This window comes from Octodon degus, unplaced genomic scaffold, assembly GCF_000260255.1.
Source record: "Octodon degus isolate 3935 unplaced genomic scaffold, OctDeg1.0 scaffold00037, whole genome shotgun sequence".
NCBI classification, from domain to species: domain Eukaryota; kingdom Metazoa; phylum Chordata; class Mammalia; order Rodentia; family Octodontidae; genus Octodon; species Octodon degus.
In genome coordinates this window covers 5963621-5981531 of record NW_004524613.1, presented here as the reverse complement: position 1 = coordinate 5981531, position 17911 = coordinate 5963621, and the positions used below count along the sequence as shown (strand labels likewise).

General features: G+C 46.0%; 1 protein-coding gene across 2 annotated transcripts in view; it reads left to right on the top strand.

Annotated features, from left to right (window-relative positions):
* The window catches only part of LOC101574099 (ubiquinol-cytochrome-c reductase complex assembly factor 1), a 114092-nt gene extending 97020 nt beyond the window's left edge, over positions 1–17072 (top strand). For both annotated transcript variants that reach the window (XM_023714850.1, XM_023714852.1), the window contains exons 8-10: positions 8450–8527; positions 13054–13167; positions 16643–17072. In XM_023714850.1, coding sequence (XP_023570618.1) covers positions 8450–8527; positions 13054–13167; positions 16643–16777 — 327 coding nt within the window. In that variant the 3' untranslated portion in view covers positions 16778–17072. The remainder of the gene's footprint in view (positions 1–8449; positions 8528–13053; positions 13168–16642) is intronic.
* The last annotated feature ends 839 nt before the right edge of the window (positions 17073–17911 follow it).

Below are 17911 nucleotides of genomic sequence, written 5' to 3'. Positions count from 1 at the left end.
ATTATTAAAATAAAATAAAGAAAAGAAACAGAAAGAATGAACTATGAAGCCAGGTGTGGTGGCCCTCACTCGAGAAGCTGAGGCAGGAGGATCCCCTCAAATTTGAGGCTAGCCTGGGCTACATAGTGAGTTTGAAGTCAGCCTAAACTACACAGGGAGACCTTGTCTTAAAAAATAAACAAAGAAAAGAAAAGAAAAATGAAAAGAACAAACCATGGGGAAAGCTCCAAGATGACTTCATTTAGTGCTCTACCATCGGGACTCTTCCAAGCCGAATATTGACCTGTGTCCCGGGAGTAAGCGTGAGACTTGCCACACAGGATATAGTCAGAAGCTTCCAGAAATCAAAGTAGGTAATATTTTGTTCCCTGGATTTGTATGCTTTGACATAGAAGAGGGTTAAATGGTAAGACAGTCTAGTCTTCCCAGGGTGTTAAAGTAGTGCCCATCAGCTGCTTTTTAGAGTAATAATAGATTTATGGGTATGTTTGAGTGCTTTGCCAGTTAATCACTGCAATTTCCAAAGACAGCTACCTTTTTTTTTTTTTTTTCCTTGATTTGCTATTTAACAAAACTAGAAAAGGCTATAGTTTGTGGTCATTCAGAAATTAAGGCTGCTGGTTCTGGAATTCTGCCTGCCAGCCATGTAACTTTTTCTTCAGGACATCATCTGGCAGTGTAGACACTGAATGTGTACTGGTAGATCACAAGCAACAAAACTGGAGGGTTTTTAATAAATAAAGAAGGGGTTTTTTCTTTCTTTGTTTTCTGAGTCAGGGTCTCACTATGTAGTTCAGGCTGGCCTTGAATTTACTATGTATCCCAGGCTGGCCTTGAACTCACAGCAGTCCTTCTACCTTCCTTGGCCTTCTTTTTTTTTTTTGCGTAACCAGGGATTGAACTCAGGCCCTTGCACTTGCCAGGGAAGCGCTTATTCCACTGAGCCATCTCCCCTTCCTTGGCTTTCTGAGGGCTGTGATTATAGGCATGCACCACCACACCAAGTAAAAATTTTTTTAAAGCCTCTCTATATACCCAGCTTCTCTGGTGCACTAAAAGTTTGACATAATTTTTTAAACTGGCTTTTTAAAAGGATCATCTCATGCCTTGTTTAGGTTGGCCTTTCATCACAACTAGAACATGCCTTATTCAAATGTTCAGATCATTTTCTAAAAAGGGAAAAGAAATTGAAATTGTGCATCTGCCCTATTTTTTTATTTTTCCTTTTCTTCATGGCATTAACAGTTTTCTCTGGAACTGCACACTGTGTGCACAGCCACATACAAGTACACATACACACACTGAGTTTTGTTTGTATTTTTTGGTCATTGCTGAAAGACTGTCAATAAATTTTTTAGTCAGAATCCAAGTAAGTGAAAAATCCAAGTGTGTATTTTTATAAATGGTCTCTCTACATCCCCATTCTCACTGTTGTGGCTGCTCTCGCTGCATTTAACGTATCTCTTCTAATGTTCCCCCACGGGTTAATTTCTGCCATGACATTAGCCTGAAGTCCAGTGATGGTGAACCTTGTAGAGACTTCAAAAATACAACTAGTTGGCGGTAGCATGTGTGCTGTAGGCTCTCCACCACTGGCTGTAGCACATGCTGTTGGCATTATAGACTGTTGCACAGGCATTACTGTCTACCAAAAATGACTGAAACTGCCGTCTTTTGGGTTGTATTGTTGACTTGTTTTTTTTTTTTTTTTAAATGTTGTAGTCTCAGGATATTTTCCAATTTTATTTATTTATTTAAATTTTATTTATGTGTGTGTGCGCGTGTGTGCGTGTGTGTGTGGCCAGCTCAGCCCACCAGGGGGCGGGTCTGGCTGGCATGTGGTGCTGGGGGATCGAACCGCGGTCCCTGTGATTTGGTAAGCTTGTTCTAAGTAGGCGCTTTAGACCACTGAGCCATCTCACCAGCCCTGTATTGTTGACTTGTGATGAATTTGTTGTATTCCTTAGGCTTCACTGAGCAACTCTAGCCACCCTTTGTCATTAATTGTTATTTGTTTTGTGTTGTTTTTGTGTGTGTGTGTGTGTGTGTGTGTGTGTGTTGTTTTTTAATGTATTTGGTTGTCAAACAAAAAAAGGGGATGTAGATGAATGACCATTTTGTATCTGTGTATTCAAAATGGTTAGGATAGATATATAGCTACATTCTCTTAATTCAAGGAATAGAGGCATTTGTTCTAATAGTGTTTGTAAATAGGATATCATGTCAGCATCTTGTACAACAAATAACCACTAGGAAGGCAGTATGCAATGTGTTAATTATTGGAACTGTCCTACCAATTTGATTTGAAACTGTCTCATTGCTATTTATTTCTCAATAAAATTATAGGAATAAAATAAAATAAAATAAATTTTAAAAATAAAAAAATTTAAAAAATAATGTATTTGGTTGTTACAGGGTCTCATTATGCAGCTGGGACTCATAGTGATCCTCCTGCTTTCAGCCTCCCCAGCGCTGGGATAACAAGTGTGTGCCACTACGCCTACCTGGACTCTGTGGCCAACTCAGCCTGCCTTGGGGGTGGGGCCAGCATGGCATGTGGTGCTGGGGATTTAACCATTGTCCCTATGCTTACCTGAGCTTGCCTAAGCAGGTGCTTTAGTCTGCTGAACTATCTCGCAGGCACTTGTCATTAATTTTTTCCAACAGATGCTTAGCCCACTGCTATCAATGATTTTGTGACAAACCAGTAACCTTAATGCTTATTTTTACCTTGGTGCTCCTTGGTTCTGTCTTTCACACCAACCTTCTTCCCTTCCCCATCCCCTCACATTATTATACTTTCCCAACTCTTAACCCTTTTTCCCCAGGAGCATTCCTGGGATATATTAGGGGTTTCTGGTGACCTAGTGGACTCAAATTGGGAGGCCCAAAGCCACAATAGCACCTTTTTTCAAGTGTGTGTGAGTGGTGATGGTATGGTGACTGAACTGCGCTTTGTCCATTCTAAGCAAATGCTCTACTAGTGTATGTTAAATCCTCAGCTCACATTAGCACTTTTTAGTTCTGCTTGTGCAGATAACCTCAGATGTAGGGCATGTGAAAGAACAGCCACATTGTTTATGGGGCTTGTGCCAACATAGATAATCAATGGAGCTGGGCCATTTTCTGCTATAATCTATCCCCCACTACTCCCCATGGCCTTGGTATGTAGTTGAGGACAACGTTGAACTGACTATGTAGGCCAAGCTGGCCTTGAACTCATGGTATTCTTCCTGCTGGAGCCACCCGGGTGGTAGGTAGGTGGTGCGCTTGACCACACCCAGCCGTGCTATAATCTTTTTTTAAAAATTCATTTTAATGAGAAAAAACATAAAATAGCAATGAAACAGTTTCAAAACAGGCTAGTAGGACAGTTACAATAATGGATACATTGCATATTATCTTTGTAGTTATACTATAATCTTGACCTCAGTAGTTCTAGCTGCATAGCTTTAACTTTTCTACATATCAGTTTGCTCTCTAAAGTGGAGATTATAACAGTACCTACCTCATAGACTCATCAGAAAGGATTAAGTGAGCTAATGTGTAGAAACTCTTAGCATAGTTCTTGGTGTTTGGTAAACAGTGAATTATAGGACCTATTTCTAGATTGAATCACTTTTGTGGTACCTGTAGACTAGAGAGAGGAGAGGCTTTGTAGAGAATGTAGTTTATGAGCTAGATCTTAGAAGATAACGAGTCAGCCTCAGTAAATCAAGAGAGGATTCCTAGTGGTACTGTGGCTGAGAGCCATAGATAGCATGACTAGCCAGAGAGCACAGGGCTGACTGTGACGGGAGGATGGGGGAAGGTGGGAAGGCCAGAGGAGGTGAAGCAGGAAAGATGACCAAGCGCTGCTCAGGAAGGGATGAAGGCTTGATTCCTCCACTAGTTCCTGTATCTGCATAGTTGGTTCCTCTGTTAAGCAGTCACATAAATGTCTTTAACAGCCACAATAAGGAAAAAGGAAAGAGCAGTGATTTGGCCTCAAATGAACTGGCATCTCTTTAAAGCTAATATTCCTCCTTGAGAATGCTGTTAATTAAACATGTGCCTTGCAAGATTCATTATTGCTTGTGCTCCCCATTGGTTGTCTCATTCATTAATCTGCTGATTAGTAACCCTGAACTCTTGCATCCCCCTTTTTTTGCATTCCCTTTTTAATATACTGTGCTGTTCCCCCGGGACATAAACTCCAGGACCCGTCCCTGGCCTGCTCATGTTTGTTTTCTTTGCCCCTTGTGCCTGCCTCTGCTATAACATTTGTAGTATGTGTTAAGTAATCCTTAAGGTAACATTTTTATTATGTCATAAAAAGTGCATGGCAAATATATTATAACTCATGGACTTTGTTTAAAAATGAACGGATAATTTATTGAGTGTGTTCCATGAGCCTTGCTCCCCTCCCCATTTCAGCAGAGACCTGCTGCTCATTTAGCCACGTCTCCTATTGAGAGCTCCCACCCTGTGACATGCTAGGAAAGCAGAGCCATGGTTGGCTAGAAATGACATCATAGTTTATGTACTCAATAAAAATTTAATTAAGTCATTACAGGAATTGCAGTCATCATTTAACCCTCTGATTTCTTCTGTTTAGCTTATTATTAAACATTCAGTAATACTAGTCACGAATCCTGGTGGCTTATAAAATATCTGCATGAATTTTAATAGCTTAAATAAATGGGAAAATATGAGTAACTGATATAAAAGGAACTTTTCCCATGTGGCAGTACAGTATGTATGGGTTTTTATAAAAGCAAAGCACTATGAAAAGGATAAGACTTTAATAAGCAAATGGCCCCACTCTACCTGGGAGGAGTTTCTCTGCAGTTGGGGGCATATGTGTATCCATGGGTTACACCTAGGCCGACCTGGCACTGGGGAAACAAGAAACCTGCACACCAGCTCACAAGCTTAAGTACGGGAGTAAAACTCAACAGGGGCTCACCACAGAGACTATCCAACTCTTCCTGGCTGGAAGGGCCAGGTGGGTAAGCCCAGCAGTGGAGGAGCTGCAGTCGCTTACCCTCACCTGTTGCCTCCAGAGCATGTGTCTGCACTGATTGAGCGTCTACCCTCTTCCAGGCTGGCTTTTTCCATGAGCTAATCCAGCATGGGTGATGATATCTAAAAACCATTCCTGGCTGAGGTAGCTTGCCATCTCACAACTAGAGGTGAGCGGGACAGGCAGCTTACAGGTCACTGCAGTTAGCCAGGAGGCAGAGGAACCTGGCTAATAAGGAGCTCCACTCTTTGTTCTTCCTGGATAGCAGCCAGCAGGATGCAGGTGTATCCCAGAGGACAAAATGAGTTTGTACGTACTTGGACCTTGCTGGAAAGCAAGAACTGATTATAAATTAATGTCTCATTGATCTTTAGAAATGCTCTGTAGATGGTGAAGTAGGAAAAGTATTTGCCCAGAAATAGGATTCTAATCCTGGCTCGGACACTAACTTGACGTGGCCTTGGATAAGTCTCTTCTACGTTTTAGACCTCAGTTCAGTTTGCTCAGAGGTATTGAGCTGGGTGATCTCAGAGGACTACTGGAGCTCCAGAATTTGTGACATGATGCAACAGGGAAGCCAGCTCTACTGAGCAGCTTCCATGAATGCTTTTCTTGGAGATGTGCTTCTGCCTTCATGTTTGACACCCCCAAGTTGTGCTTTTGTGGCTCTGATCCCTCTCAAAGTTAGAACAGCTGATGTGAGAGAGCCCCAAATGATTCCCAGGAGGGCTGTGTTGATGTCTCACATGACAGAAGAGATGAACTCCCTTTGGTTTATTTCTCAACTCCTTTCAGCCCAAGCCACATGGAAGATGCTGTGGTGGAAGTTTGGCAGTATATGTATCTGAGATTTCAGAAACCTAGAAGAGGGGCTGGGGAGACGGTTCAGTAGAATAAGCACTTCCCTGGCAAGCACAAGGGTCTGAGTTCAATCCCCAGTTCTGCCAAAAAAAAAAAAAAAAAAAAGAGAGAAAGAGAAAAGAAAAGAAACCTAGGAGCTGATCAACAGCAAAATGCCCAAAACAGCTGGTCATTGGACATATGCTATGAATGGTGCCCTTGGAAGGATTCATTTAGAATGCCTGTTTTAGCCCCTGCGGCGGGCCAGGCCCTGGACCAGGTGTTGGAGTGCTGAGATTAATCAGTCTTAGTTCCTCAGACCTTTGATTAGCTCCCAAACTGGTGGGAGAGGCGGGTCCATAGCAACTCTCAACCGTGTTTTGTACTGGGGGAGATGCGTATGTGGAGCCATGAGACCACAAGATAATGGCTAATGTGGTCCAGGTTGAAGGTGGGTGGGAAAGGTCATGGTTTGCCCTCCCAGCTACCACCGATTTCACATTTTCCAGCCTTGAGCTTCACAATTCTGTCTTCATTTTTGAAAATTATCCATGACTATAAAGTATTGGAACTGGTTTTAGTTTTATATAAACAAACCAGAAGGTATTACTCATAATTCCTTGCATTCGCAGAGCGCTGTGCAGTTAGCAAGGCTTTCAGCCTATGTTGTTAAATTAATGAGTGAATACATACTTGCCCACTGGCTCTTGAAGACAGCTTTTGTGTTTGGAGCCTTTAAAAGCCAACGGAGTAGACTCAGAAAGGGGAATAGACTTGCTTGATAGCATCTCGATCTACCTAGTAGAACTGTCACTTTGAACCCAGGTTTTCTGACTCTGAATCTTTTTACTTTTTCTGCTCTTCTTCAGAGACCACTTATAAACCACAAGATAAAATCACTTAAGTCTTTTTTTTTTTTTAATACCAGGACATAAACTCAGGACCTTGCTCTTGCCAGACCGGCACTTGTGCCACTGAGCTATGTCCCCAGCCCTGTCACTTAGTTTTTAAGTTATGATCCTTGTCTGGGATACAGGAATCCATGGTATGTGGATAACACAGATTTTGGATTCAGAATGAAGCGGATGCTCGTCTCAGCTTTATCGCTGACTTGCTGTGTGATCTAGGGTAAATCACTTCACCTCCCCAAGTGTCTCAGTCACCTATAGCTGACTGTAACATGTTTCCCTCTGCTGTGAATGAGAGGAAGTGATCCCCTGCAAGTGCTCAGTAAGTGTAAATGATGTGGTTGTAGAGAGGGTTGTTAAATACGAGTCTTATTCTCCATAATAAGTTCCAAATAATGTTTCTAATACCTGTCAAGTTAAATAGGCAGTGAGTCCTTACTTACTCTGTGTTCCGTACTGCGTGGGCTTTCTGCTGGGATCCCAGAGAAGACTAAGCTGTGGGTCATGCCCCCACGCACGTGGCAGTATGCCTGCAGGTCAGAGTTTCACCCTGTGAAAGATACTCAGTGAGCCTCAGTTCCGGCTCGGATGGTGCTCCTGGTCGTCCTCCAGGAGTCCACCAGGATCTCCAGTCTCACAGGAATTGGGTTTCTAAGTCACCTCAGCCTGCAGTCTGACTCCTGACCCGCCCCTCTCTTCCTGGCTCGCCACAGCTTCAGAGGCCTCCTTCCTTCTCCGTGTCTCACAGTTCTGCGCTTCTTCACCTGTCTCCCCACTTCTGACAGCTTTCTTCCTTTTGTTTTTCTCTGGAGACCTTTGCCAGCCTGACCTCAGCATACCTTCCTGGCGGTCCTGCCTGCTCGCCCAGCCGGCCAGCACTCCCTAAATGTCCTTTCTCCAGCCATTCACCTTTGCCTACCTTCTTCCTTTGGCTTCAGAAGTTCTCTCATTGGGCTTCTCTTCTGTTAGACTCCTCTCAGTTCCTGTGCACTCTTCATCTGCACAGAAATTCACTCGCCTCTCAGCACACTTAGAATGTGATTAGAATGTGATTTGAGAGGCAGTAGGCTATAATAGTTTTTAAATGTTTGGGTGTGTGTGTGTGTGTGTGTGTGTGTGTGTGTGTGCGTGCATGTGGTACTGAGGATCGAACTCAAGACCTTGCGCTTACCAGGCAGGTGCTTATGCCCCTGAGCTATCTCCCCAGCAGTACTGGGAATTGAATACAGGGTCTTCTCACTGAGCTACATCTTCCTTTTTTCTATTTGTTTAGTTGCGACAGGGCCTGAAACAGTCACCACATTGCCCAGATTGGGCTTGAATTTAGGCTCTTTCGTGCAGCAATTTGTTTAAATGCCTGTTTTCCCACACTATACTAGACTAAGGTCTCCTTCGACCAAGATACTGTTTCTTATGTTTTGTGTTCAGAGCATCCGGCACAAAACCAGACATGTAGCTGGAGATCAGTTCATTAAACTGACTGCTTTGTGTAGTTTGGGACAGAAACCTAAAAGAAGTTGGCAAATCAGTGAGAATCTTGACAGATGCGGGAATTGGGAATGGACTGACAGTTTGATTTCTGAGAGTTTCTTTCTCTTTGTTCTTTTAACAGCCTGTGACAGCTCAGAGCCAAAGAGCATACTTTTTGGTTTTTTCCTTTCTTTAATACTTTTGTTTTTGCTCTTTGTTTTTGTAGGTTAATCCCTACATCCTGAAGAAGAACATGATCCTCATGACAAATAATTTCTATGCAGCAATCTTGGGATATGATGAGGTAAGATCACTTGCCAAGCCTTAGCCATAACAATGGCCTCCTCCAGCAAAGGCTTTTGATGACAGCATCTGAAGGAAACTTCCAGGACCATCTTTACGGGATGTGCTGTCCATTACAGCTCAACATCTACTTCTCTATTTTCACTGACTCGTTTAGGAAAGAGAGTACTATATAATATGGTCAGATTGCTCAACCAGTCAGCATTTGCTGAAAGGCCCCTGGGTGCTGGCTGGAAAGACAAAGGCGAATCAGTGTACAAACCCAGCTAACACCAGAATCTTCCAGACAAATTATACATACTTTTTTTGTTTTAATTATAAAAGCAACATATATTCATTTTAAAAATTCATAAAACTACACAAGCAGTCAAAAATAGAAAATAGAAAGCCCAGTGACAGGATATGACTGACTGGTAGAGTACTTGCTCAGCGTGTCTGACGCTCTGATCCCCAGCACTGACAAGAAAAAGGAGTGGGGAGGACTTGCTTTTTGTTCACTGAACAGTGTATCCTAGGAATCCTTTCACTTCAGAACGTACAGATGCATCTCATCCTTTTTTTTTTTTTTTTTTGTGGCCAGCTCAGCCCACCCTGAAAATGAAGTCCAGACTGGCCTCAAACTCATGGCAATCCTCCTACCTCAGCCTCCCAAGTGCATTTAGCTGATTTTCTTTCTTTCTTTCTTTCTTTCTTTCTTTCTTTCTTTCTTTCTTTCTTTCTTTCTTTCTTTTTCTTTTTTTGTGGTACCGGGGATTAATCTCCCCAGCCCCTGATTCTCAGTGTACATAACTGAGTAGCATTAAATATTCCTGTTGTTATACAACTATTCCTACCATCCATCTAGAACTTTTCCACCTTCCCAAACTGAAACGCTGTATCCATTAAACATTAACTCCCATACCCTCTTTAGCACTGGCAACCATCATTTTCCTCCAGGGTCATCCGTGTTGTGGTATTTATAGCCTGTGAATGTATTCCTAGCCCCTGGTGACCATCATTATACTGTTTGTCTCTATAGATTTGACTTACATTGGGAATATATTGGTGAATCTGATACTTATATTTACTGATTACATTCTGACTTCAGAAACCTTACAATGTATAAAAGAATGAGAAATATAACTCTATTAGCATTTGTTTATGGTCTCCATTGCAGGTGAGTAGGCTCAATTGGCTTTTGTGAGGATCAGTAATAATCCTGTCTGTTCTCTGACTCTAGTCCCCAGTCCTGTCTGCTCTGACAGAGCCATTTGACTTGAACATTGCCCTTCCCAAGAGTCCCCTGGAGTGCCTTTCACATTCAACCCCTTAGCACTTCAGACAACACTCTCTGTTCAGTGGCAGTTTTGCCTGAGGCTTCAGCAAGCACCCCAGGTGACTGTTCAGGGACCAAAGTTTGGGAATATGCTAATTACATGAGACAGTTTTTAGAAATACCAGGGTCTTGGCCCTGTGCCCCAAAGTTTCTGATTCAATTGATGTGGGTAGGCATCTGTAATTTAAAAGATCTCAGGGAATTTAAATATGTAACTCTGGAACAGTTTTTCTTAAATTTTAAAGAGATCAGATTTAATACTCTGATCAGTGTAATACTCAGATTTGGATTTGGTGGGTCTGGGGTGGGGTCTGAGATTCTGTGTTTTGCAGAGTATTTTGGAATTACAAGGCTTGGGAGGTATCCAGTACTAGCTACATGCAGTTATTTTTACTTAAATTAGGTAAAATTAAAAATCCAGTTTCTCATCTGTGGTGATCACAGTTCAGGTCCTCACTGACTGCATGTGGCAGAGGCCTCTGTAGACTGTGCGGAACATCCCCTCCTCCGTTATGGAGTCAGGAAGTTCTCTCGGCACCACCTCTTTCTACTGTCTTGCTGGGTTGCTTTCTCTTCCTGCACACTTTTGGAACCTTCTTGTTTTTCTCTTTCATGAAGTCCAAATTGCTCTATGGAAGTCCAGGTCTTCTGTGGGCTGTTCCCATTGTTGTAAGTCCTCTCCACCTTTACCTCCTGCTGTCCAAGGGAGAATTGTTGTGCCACCTAATGTTTTGCTCCCACATAACCTCTTCCCTTTTCTTAGTTTAAACTACTTTGCATCCTTAGACCGTTCTCCCATTAGTTTTCACCGAGTTAGCAACAGTCTTGAGGAGAGAAGGCTGCCGCTGGATTTGGTCATTTTCTGTGCCCTCGCATCATGTGCCAGGGCTTGCATTGTGTCCAGAGCTAGGCAGTCGCCACCCTCTGACCTCAGTGGTGCACACTGGTTCTACTTCCATTGCAGTTGGCACACGAACCCCTGAACCTCCATGCTTAGCTTTCAAACAGGTTTAATGATATCTGTTCTGTATGTAGTCATGGAGAGCCAGCTGTGTGGAGGGCCTGACCATCCCGGGCAAGCAGTGCTGTTGGGGCCACTGTTCTGGAGCTCCTGCTTGTGGGTTACCCCATCTCAGCCATCTCCCCCACACTGAGGCTGCCTGTCTGGAGAAGGTCATGGTGACTAGGCTTTTCTTATCTTGGGCTTTGCTCATGCTTTAGATCCCAAGGCACACATTTCCATGCCTGGTCCTTCCCATATCCCACACGTGGGTCACTTCCAGCAGTACTTCAGGCTGTGCCCAGAGCACTCCAGACCCTGGCAGGGTGTCGTGTTGGCACATAGAGTGGGGAATGGTGACATGCCTGAGCTTGTCCTTGGCCTATGTTGCCATTTGCCAAGAGAGGCAGGGTTTTCCTGACTCAGCTGTGGTGCCAGGACAGTCTTCAACTGTGGAACCATGGAGATGTTTAGCAGAGGGCATATGGAGCAAGTGGAATGCACCCCACCAAACTGTCAGCTCCCCACACTGGATATGGTCCTTCCTGGCAGCAGGCCTCCTCTATCACAGGGCCCAAGAGGCCGGACCAAGAGGCCGGACCAAGAGGCCGGACCACGACACACACAGGAGAAATGCTCCTGTGTCTTTGTAGTGTATAAGGAGTCTTTCATAGCCATTGTCTCTTCACAACAACCCTGTGGGGTGAGACTGTTGTCTGTTTAACTGATGAAAAACTGAAGCTCAGGGAGGACTAGTGGTTTTTCAAAGGCCATGTGCCATCAAGTGACAGAGCTGGCATTTGAACTCAGGCTATCTGGTTCCCAGATACCACTGTTGTCTCTACTGTATCCACAGCTGCCAGCCAAAGTATGCGCCTAGTCCTTGTAGCCAAGATACTGCATTTTAAAGTGCTTTTATACTTTTTTTTTGGGGGGAGGGGTGGTGTTAGGGATTAAACCCAGGGCCTTGTTGGTGCTAGGCAAGCTCTCTGCCACCTAGCATCATCCCCAGCTCACACTACCTTATTTTCCTAACTGAAGGATGCTGTGGTAGACAAGTATTTTCATCTCTTTCTAATAACTGAGAAGTGTGAGGCAGGTTTAGCCACCACCATTGAGTGTGGCAGTAACAGTACTAGGACTCAGTCCAGCCTTCTGACTCCCCCAGTCAGCACCTCAGTTCTGCATGCTGCCTTGACTCCCAGACAGAACAGCTTCTTGAGGCCTTTCCCTTCAGGTGCCCCAGGCTTCCCAGCAGAGTTCCCTGTTCCAGGAGGGGCAGTGTCAGGCGTGTACTCGTGCAGACTCTGAACACCACCCTGTGTGGCCCTTGCTGATCTTTCTGAGCAACGTGTTCTGCTCATGATTGGCCAGAGACAGGCAACAGTAAAAGAAAGGTACCTGGCTCTCTTTTCCAAAGAGCAGGCTGTCTTGCTGGTGTGTGCCTGTGAATCGGCTGAGAGGGAGTAGTCCACACCCAGCTCCGTGCTCAGAAAACTTGTGCTCGAAGTCCTGCCATGCTCGGGGACAGCAGCAGAGGCACTGCCACTCCGTCATTCTTTGTGGCCTCTCAGACCCTTCCTGGGCCAGGCACAGTGCAGTAGAGAGGAGAAATGTGCCTGGGAGGCCAGCCAGACCTTAGTCCCAGCCTGCATCACCTCAGCAGTGACTTGGCCCCTCTGGGTTTCATATTCTTTCTCTAAATAAAGTGAAGATGTTGGCCAGGCACATGTCTTGTAACCTCAGCATTCTTGAAGCTAAGGCAGGGGGATTGTCACAGTTTCAAGGCCAGCCTGGGCTACAAAGCATGACCTTATCTCTATACCCTTCCCCATAAAAACCAAAGGGATTGAACCACATGTTCCTGTAAAACCCCTTCCATGTAGCTGACCCATTCCCTGTCTTAGTATCTTTGAGGTCCTTCTGAGAGAGTGGGGTTTCTGTGTGTTGTTGGGGGATTTTTGTTTTGTACTGTGGATTGAATTTGAGGCTGCCACAGTGTTACTTTCCTAGCTTGTTTTCTTGTTTGTTTTTTGAAACAATTTCTAAGTCACTAAGTTGTCAAGACTAGACTTGAACTTGTGATCCTCCTGCCTCAGGCACCCAGGGTATTGGGATTGCAGACAGTTTAAACCAGTTCTTTGTTCCTTTTCCCCCTTTGTCATGACTGTGATATTCCCTGGAAGACCAGTTGTTATACTCTATGTTCCAGGGGATCCTTTCAGATGACCACGGGTTGGCTGCTGCCCTCTGGAGAACTTTCTTCAACCAGAAATGTGAAGACCCTCGACAGCTTGAGTTGCTGGTGGAATACGTGAGGAAACAAGTGAGATAGGTGTTCCCCCCAACACACACACACACACACACACACACACACACACACACACACACAGAGTCTTATGGAAAAGTGAGTCCTCCAAGCACTGTGTGTGCTGGACTTCTGGGGTCGTAGGAAGGCAAGTTGCCAGAGGCCAGGCTGAGGGAACTCTGACTGCTCCCAGTAGTGGCTGGCACCAGTGATGAATGAGCCAGACTCGGGGCCCAGCACATAGGGACAGAGAGGAAAGTAGCTTACCTCTGGCTTTCAGAAAGCCATAGCTGTTCTTCATCACAACTTTATTACCTGCAGTGTGGCCATGGCGTCCTGGAAGACAGGGGCATAGTGAGCCTTCTGTACCCACTTAGAGCCCCAGGGCTCGTTTCTTGTTCCTGACTTCTTGCAGGCTGGGCTGCTGCAGCCTTGCACAGACACACCCTGCCTCTTCTACAGACCGCTCTCCATTGTCTAGTAGCCCCCCTTGGGACCTTTGTGTTCCTAGGGCTCCCGGACTCTGAGGCTTCTAGGAGAAGCACTGTTTACCCACAGAGCTTTTTCACATTCATTGAGAATGAACTTACTGATCTCCCTGCCCCCAGATCCTGTATGGATGGGAAACTCATACTTTCTAGATGGGTACTACAGGGGAGAGCCACAGACCCTTTTCCAGGGTCTCCCAGTGAGTCAGCCTCTACTACTGGGCTCGACCTCATGTTGGGTGATTCCTGTAACACTAGAGGTCTCAGCTGCTGCAGACAGCTCATCAGCCTGGGCGGTCGGTGAGTCACACCTTTGCTTCCTGGGCCTGGCCTGCAGGGCAGAAAGGCTCTCGTTCCACAGTGAAGTCTCTTGTTCACCTGTATCACTGGCCTTCAAGCCTCCAAAATGTAAAAGAAAGAAAGGCAGACACCAGGACTTGAGCAGCCAGGGCCAATAGGACTAGCTAATAGGTTGCTGGAGATTTGTCCACTTGAGACTCTTTAGGTCTAGACAGTAGAGAGCCCCAGAAGCCAGGACTTCTGTTTGACCATTCTTCTGTCCAGAGCCAGGAAGAAGGTAATGCGGCCAGAGGGCTCCACCCACAGAGAATTCTGAGACTCACACTGTTGACAGGACTCGCCCTCAGACAGAGTAGCAGTTGGCAAATCAAGTGCTGTTTTCTCAGAGACCCACCCAACTTTTCCATCTGCTGTGGTGGCCTTGTGCCAGAGGCCACAACAGGACACAGCTGGGACCCCTCCAGGGTCTCAAAAGGAAGAACCTGCAACAATTAATGTCTCTACACAACTCATGACCATGGGGAAAGCCAGGCAAAAGTGTTGAGGCTTTTAGGAAAGTAGGGAGCTTTCATGGAGATCGAGTTCTCTCAGCACGTCTAGGCTGTGCCCAGTCCTGTGCTGGGAGGCAGAGATTGATGAGGCCCAGTCTTGTACCAAGGAGCCAGTTAGGTGCACAGCCAGCCCTGGAGTAAGGCAGACAGTAGGCAAGGCTGGAGAAAGAGTTGTGTCCTGACTCAGAGGAGCAGGGAAGACCAGGAAGCTAGGCCTTGAGCAGAAGAGTCCCACACTTGGTGTTGCATGATAACCACTCAGGCCATGCTGAAGTTTGCAACCAAAGAAATGGGTAGAGTGGTGGGGTTAGGGCAGGATGCTGGGAAGGGAAATGGGGTTTTGATTTTTTGTTTGTTTTAATTTAAGAACCTTAACATTTGAACCTGTAGAAAATGAATGTTTTATTAATGTAGAGTAGAAGGAAATCATCGTAAATGACTTTCTTTTTCTTTTATTTTTAAAAATATTTTTATGTAATAAGTAAAAGCCCTTCTCCAGCCATCCTGGTGGGACATCTGTCTGTCTCTCCAGGTCACTCAAGGTAATGGGAAGAAAGAACAGGGGCCCAAGTCTGAGGTTATAGATAACAGAAAATAAAAGATCTTCCATCTCCAGTGGGGGAATAGATGAGGATGGGAGGGCAAAACTGGGTGGGAACAGACAGGGGAGAGCAGAAACTCCCACTCCCACCCCACTGGACTCTGGCCTGCCCTGTTTTGGTTTTTGCTTTTATGAGACAGGTTGTTGTTCAGGCTGACCTTAAATTCACTATGCAGCCCAGGCTAGCCCTGAGCTCATGGTGATCCTCTTGCCTCAGACTCCCAAGTGCTGGGATTACAGGTGTGCGCCACCATGCTGGGCTAGGAGAATGGGTTTTAGGGAAGATAGTTTGGTTGAGCTTCTTGTCCCAAGGAGATACAGGACACATGAGATTCCAGACCTAAGGTGTGTATGAGAGTCTGGGATTGATTTCAGGGGTCAGCAGTCTGAAGATGGAGCAACAGGGGGATTAGTTCTTAGAAGGGGCTGAGCCAAGGCCTAAAATAAAGCCCTGGGTCTTCCTTCCATCTCCCCTGAGGGAACTTTGTCCAGATCCAGTGCCACCTCCTGCTCTGGTCCACTTTTCACCTTAAATGTGACCAGTTTGCATGACAGCATTTCTCATCTACTGTCCTCTGTACTAGCAGGTAGCCTGGGGAATCTTCCCAGAGCTGCCGTCATCTCCTGAGACTCCCTTTTCTCTTTTTAAATGCTTTTTTTTTGAACCCCTTCTCTTGTACCTTCTCCCATTTGCCTCTGTTCAGTGTCCCCTCCCCACAGGAGGCTGCGCACGTGGATTTCTGGGTGGGCCTAAGAGCATCCAGAGGCCTGGCATCACCCAAGGCAGTGGTATCTGGAGCTCACCACCTCTATGCCAGAGGGGCTGGAGGCAGAAGTGGTAGAAAGCCCAGAAGGAATATGGTTGCTCTCAGTTGTGCCGAGCAGGTATATATGGCACTTGGTGCTTCTGGTTCCAGTGGGAACACCAAGCCTCAGTGGCAGGCGCACAGGACAGTGGCAGGCGCATCTTTAGGATGATGACCACTTCAACAGCAGAGTTGTCCTAGAACCAGGAAGCTGGACCCACTGGCCAGCATCAGGGCCCCCTAGAGGACTGTGGAGAGATCCATGTTAGGAAAAGCTCATTTGAGTGACCAGCACTGTGCTTGTGCCTTATTTAATGCTTCTCTGAGTCCGATGAGGCACACGTTTCTTCTGTCCTGTCAGATGAAGAAGCCTAGATCTCAGAGGAGGGAAGTGGTCACCAGGAAACTAGGAAGAGACAGAGTTAGGATTCTTTCTCCTGGGAGCATTGGATGGGGGTGACAGGTTGACTTTCTGACCTGAAGAACTCTGTAGGGAGGATATGGTGAGGGGAGCATTGTCCTTGGAATGTGTGTCACCATACCAACGTGTCCCAGGGAATTCCCTAAAACCTTCTCAGTGAGCCTCCCTAGTGATTGTTCCCCAGATCTTAATCAGATAACCTGGACATCTGAGAGCTGGTGGTCAGAAGCTCCGTGGCTCTGTTTCCCTTCCTCTTGTTGGGGAAGCTGATTCCTTTTGTCACCTTGCATGTGTTTTGTTCCATCCTTTTCCTCTGTTCCCTACAGATGCAGTACCTGGACTCCATGAGTGGTGAGGATCTGCTTCTGACTGGGGAAGTGAGCTGGCGCCCTCTGGTGGAGAAGAATCCTCAGAGCATCTTGAAGCCCCGTGCACCTACTTATAACGATGAGGGTCTTTGAGGGGCTGGTCCCTGCAGGCTGCTGGCCAGCTGGCTTTGAGGAAGTCTAGTGGACGAAGTGCTTGGTTGGTCTGGGGCCCTGCAGAAAGTGGCCTGAATTGACCTGTGAACAGCGTCTGTCAAGTACCTGGCCCATTTGTTGGTTTTCCTCTTAGTGTGATCTGGTGGGGGCATAATGCTGGCAGAACCTTTAGCTCTTCTGAGCTGTTGGCTGCCTTAAGAGGAGAGGCCAAAGCTGGTCATGGTGGTGCACACTGTAATCCCAGCACTCTGGGAGGCTGCAACAGGAGGAGGTTTGCAAGTTCAAGCCCAGCCTGGATGAGTTAGTGAGACCCTATCTCAGAATAAAAAATAGGAAAAGGGTTGGGGATGTAGCTTAGTGCAAAAGCCTGTGGTTTAATCTCCAGTCTCACAAAAATGATGATAAAAAACAGAGACGCCCTACGTAGAAGTTGCCTAACACATGCTCCCCTCATCCCTCCAGCAGCTTTTTCCAAAGGAAAGGGTAGGGGGAGTAGAAAGGGGACACACCCTCCCCCAGGGGCCTGCTGTGACCTAGAGCTGTTTGTAATGCTGCCAAGTCAAGATGGGTACCCTGGCTTTGAGCCATGGGGTTGAGTTGGCCATTAAAAGAAACAGTCTCATGTCTGCCATAGCTTTTCTGTATTCTAGAATCTCCTTAGGAGCGTATATGAGAGCACAGCCGCTGTACACTAAGGGGTACTTCCCAGCTCAGGTAGAAACAGGGAAAGGAGAAAGCTCCGGGTCTGCTGCTGCTTTTGCCTTCAGTTTATAGATGTGCCGCTATCTGGCCAAGAGAGCGACATCCTCTGGTAGCCAGAAGGCCTCTGATGTCCACGGGGCCGGTCAGATCCTACATCTGTTAGAAAAAAGCCTCAAGAACAAAGGTCCTTTCATTACCCCACCCACCCCCGGGAATTGGGTGAGGAACGTGCCACCTTTGCTCTCTTGGCCTCCCCTTATATGAGATGTTGGGAAAAAGGAACATTCCTCCAGGGTTAGTTGCACTGTCCCAGGACTAGCCCCGTTCCTGCTTCCAGCTTCTGGAGTCCATGCTGCAGCGCCACCTGGTCAAAGCCCTGCAGAACCAGACCCCTCCTCTCCTGGAGTGTGG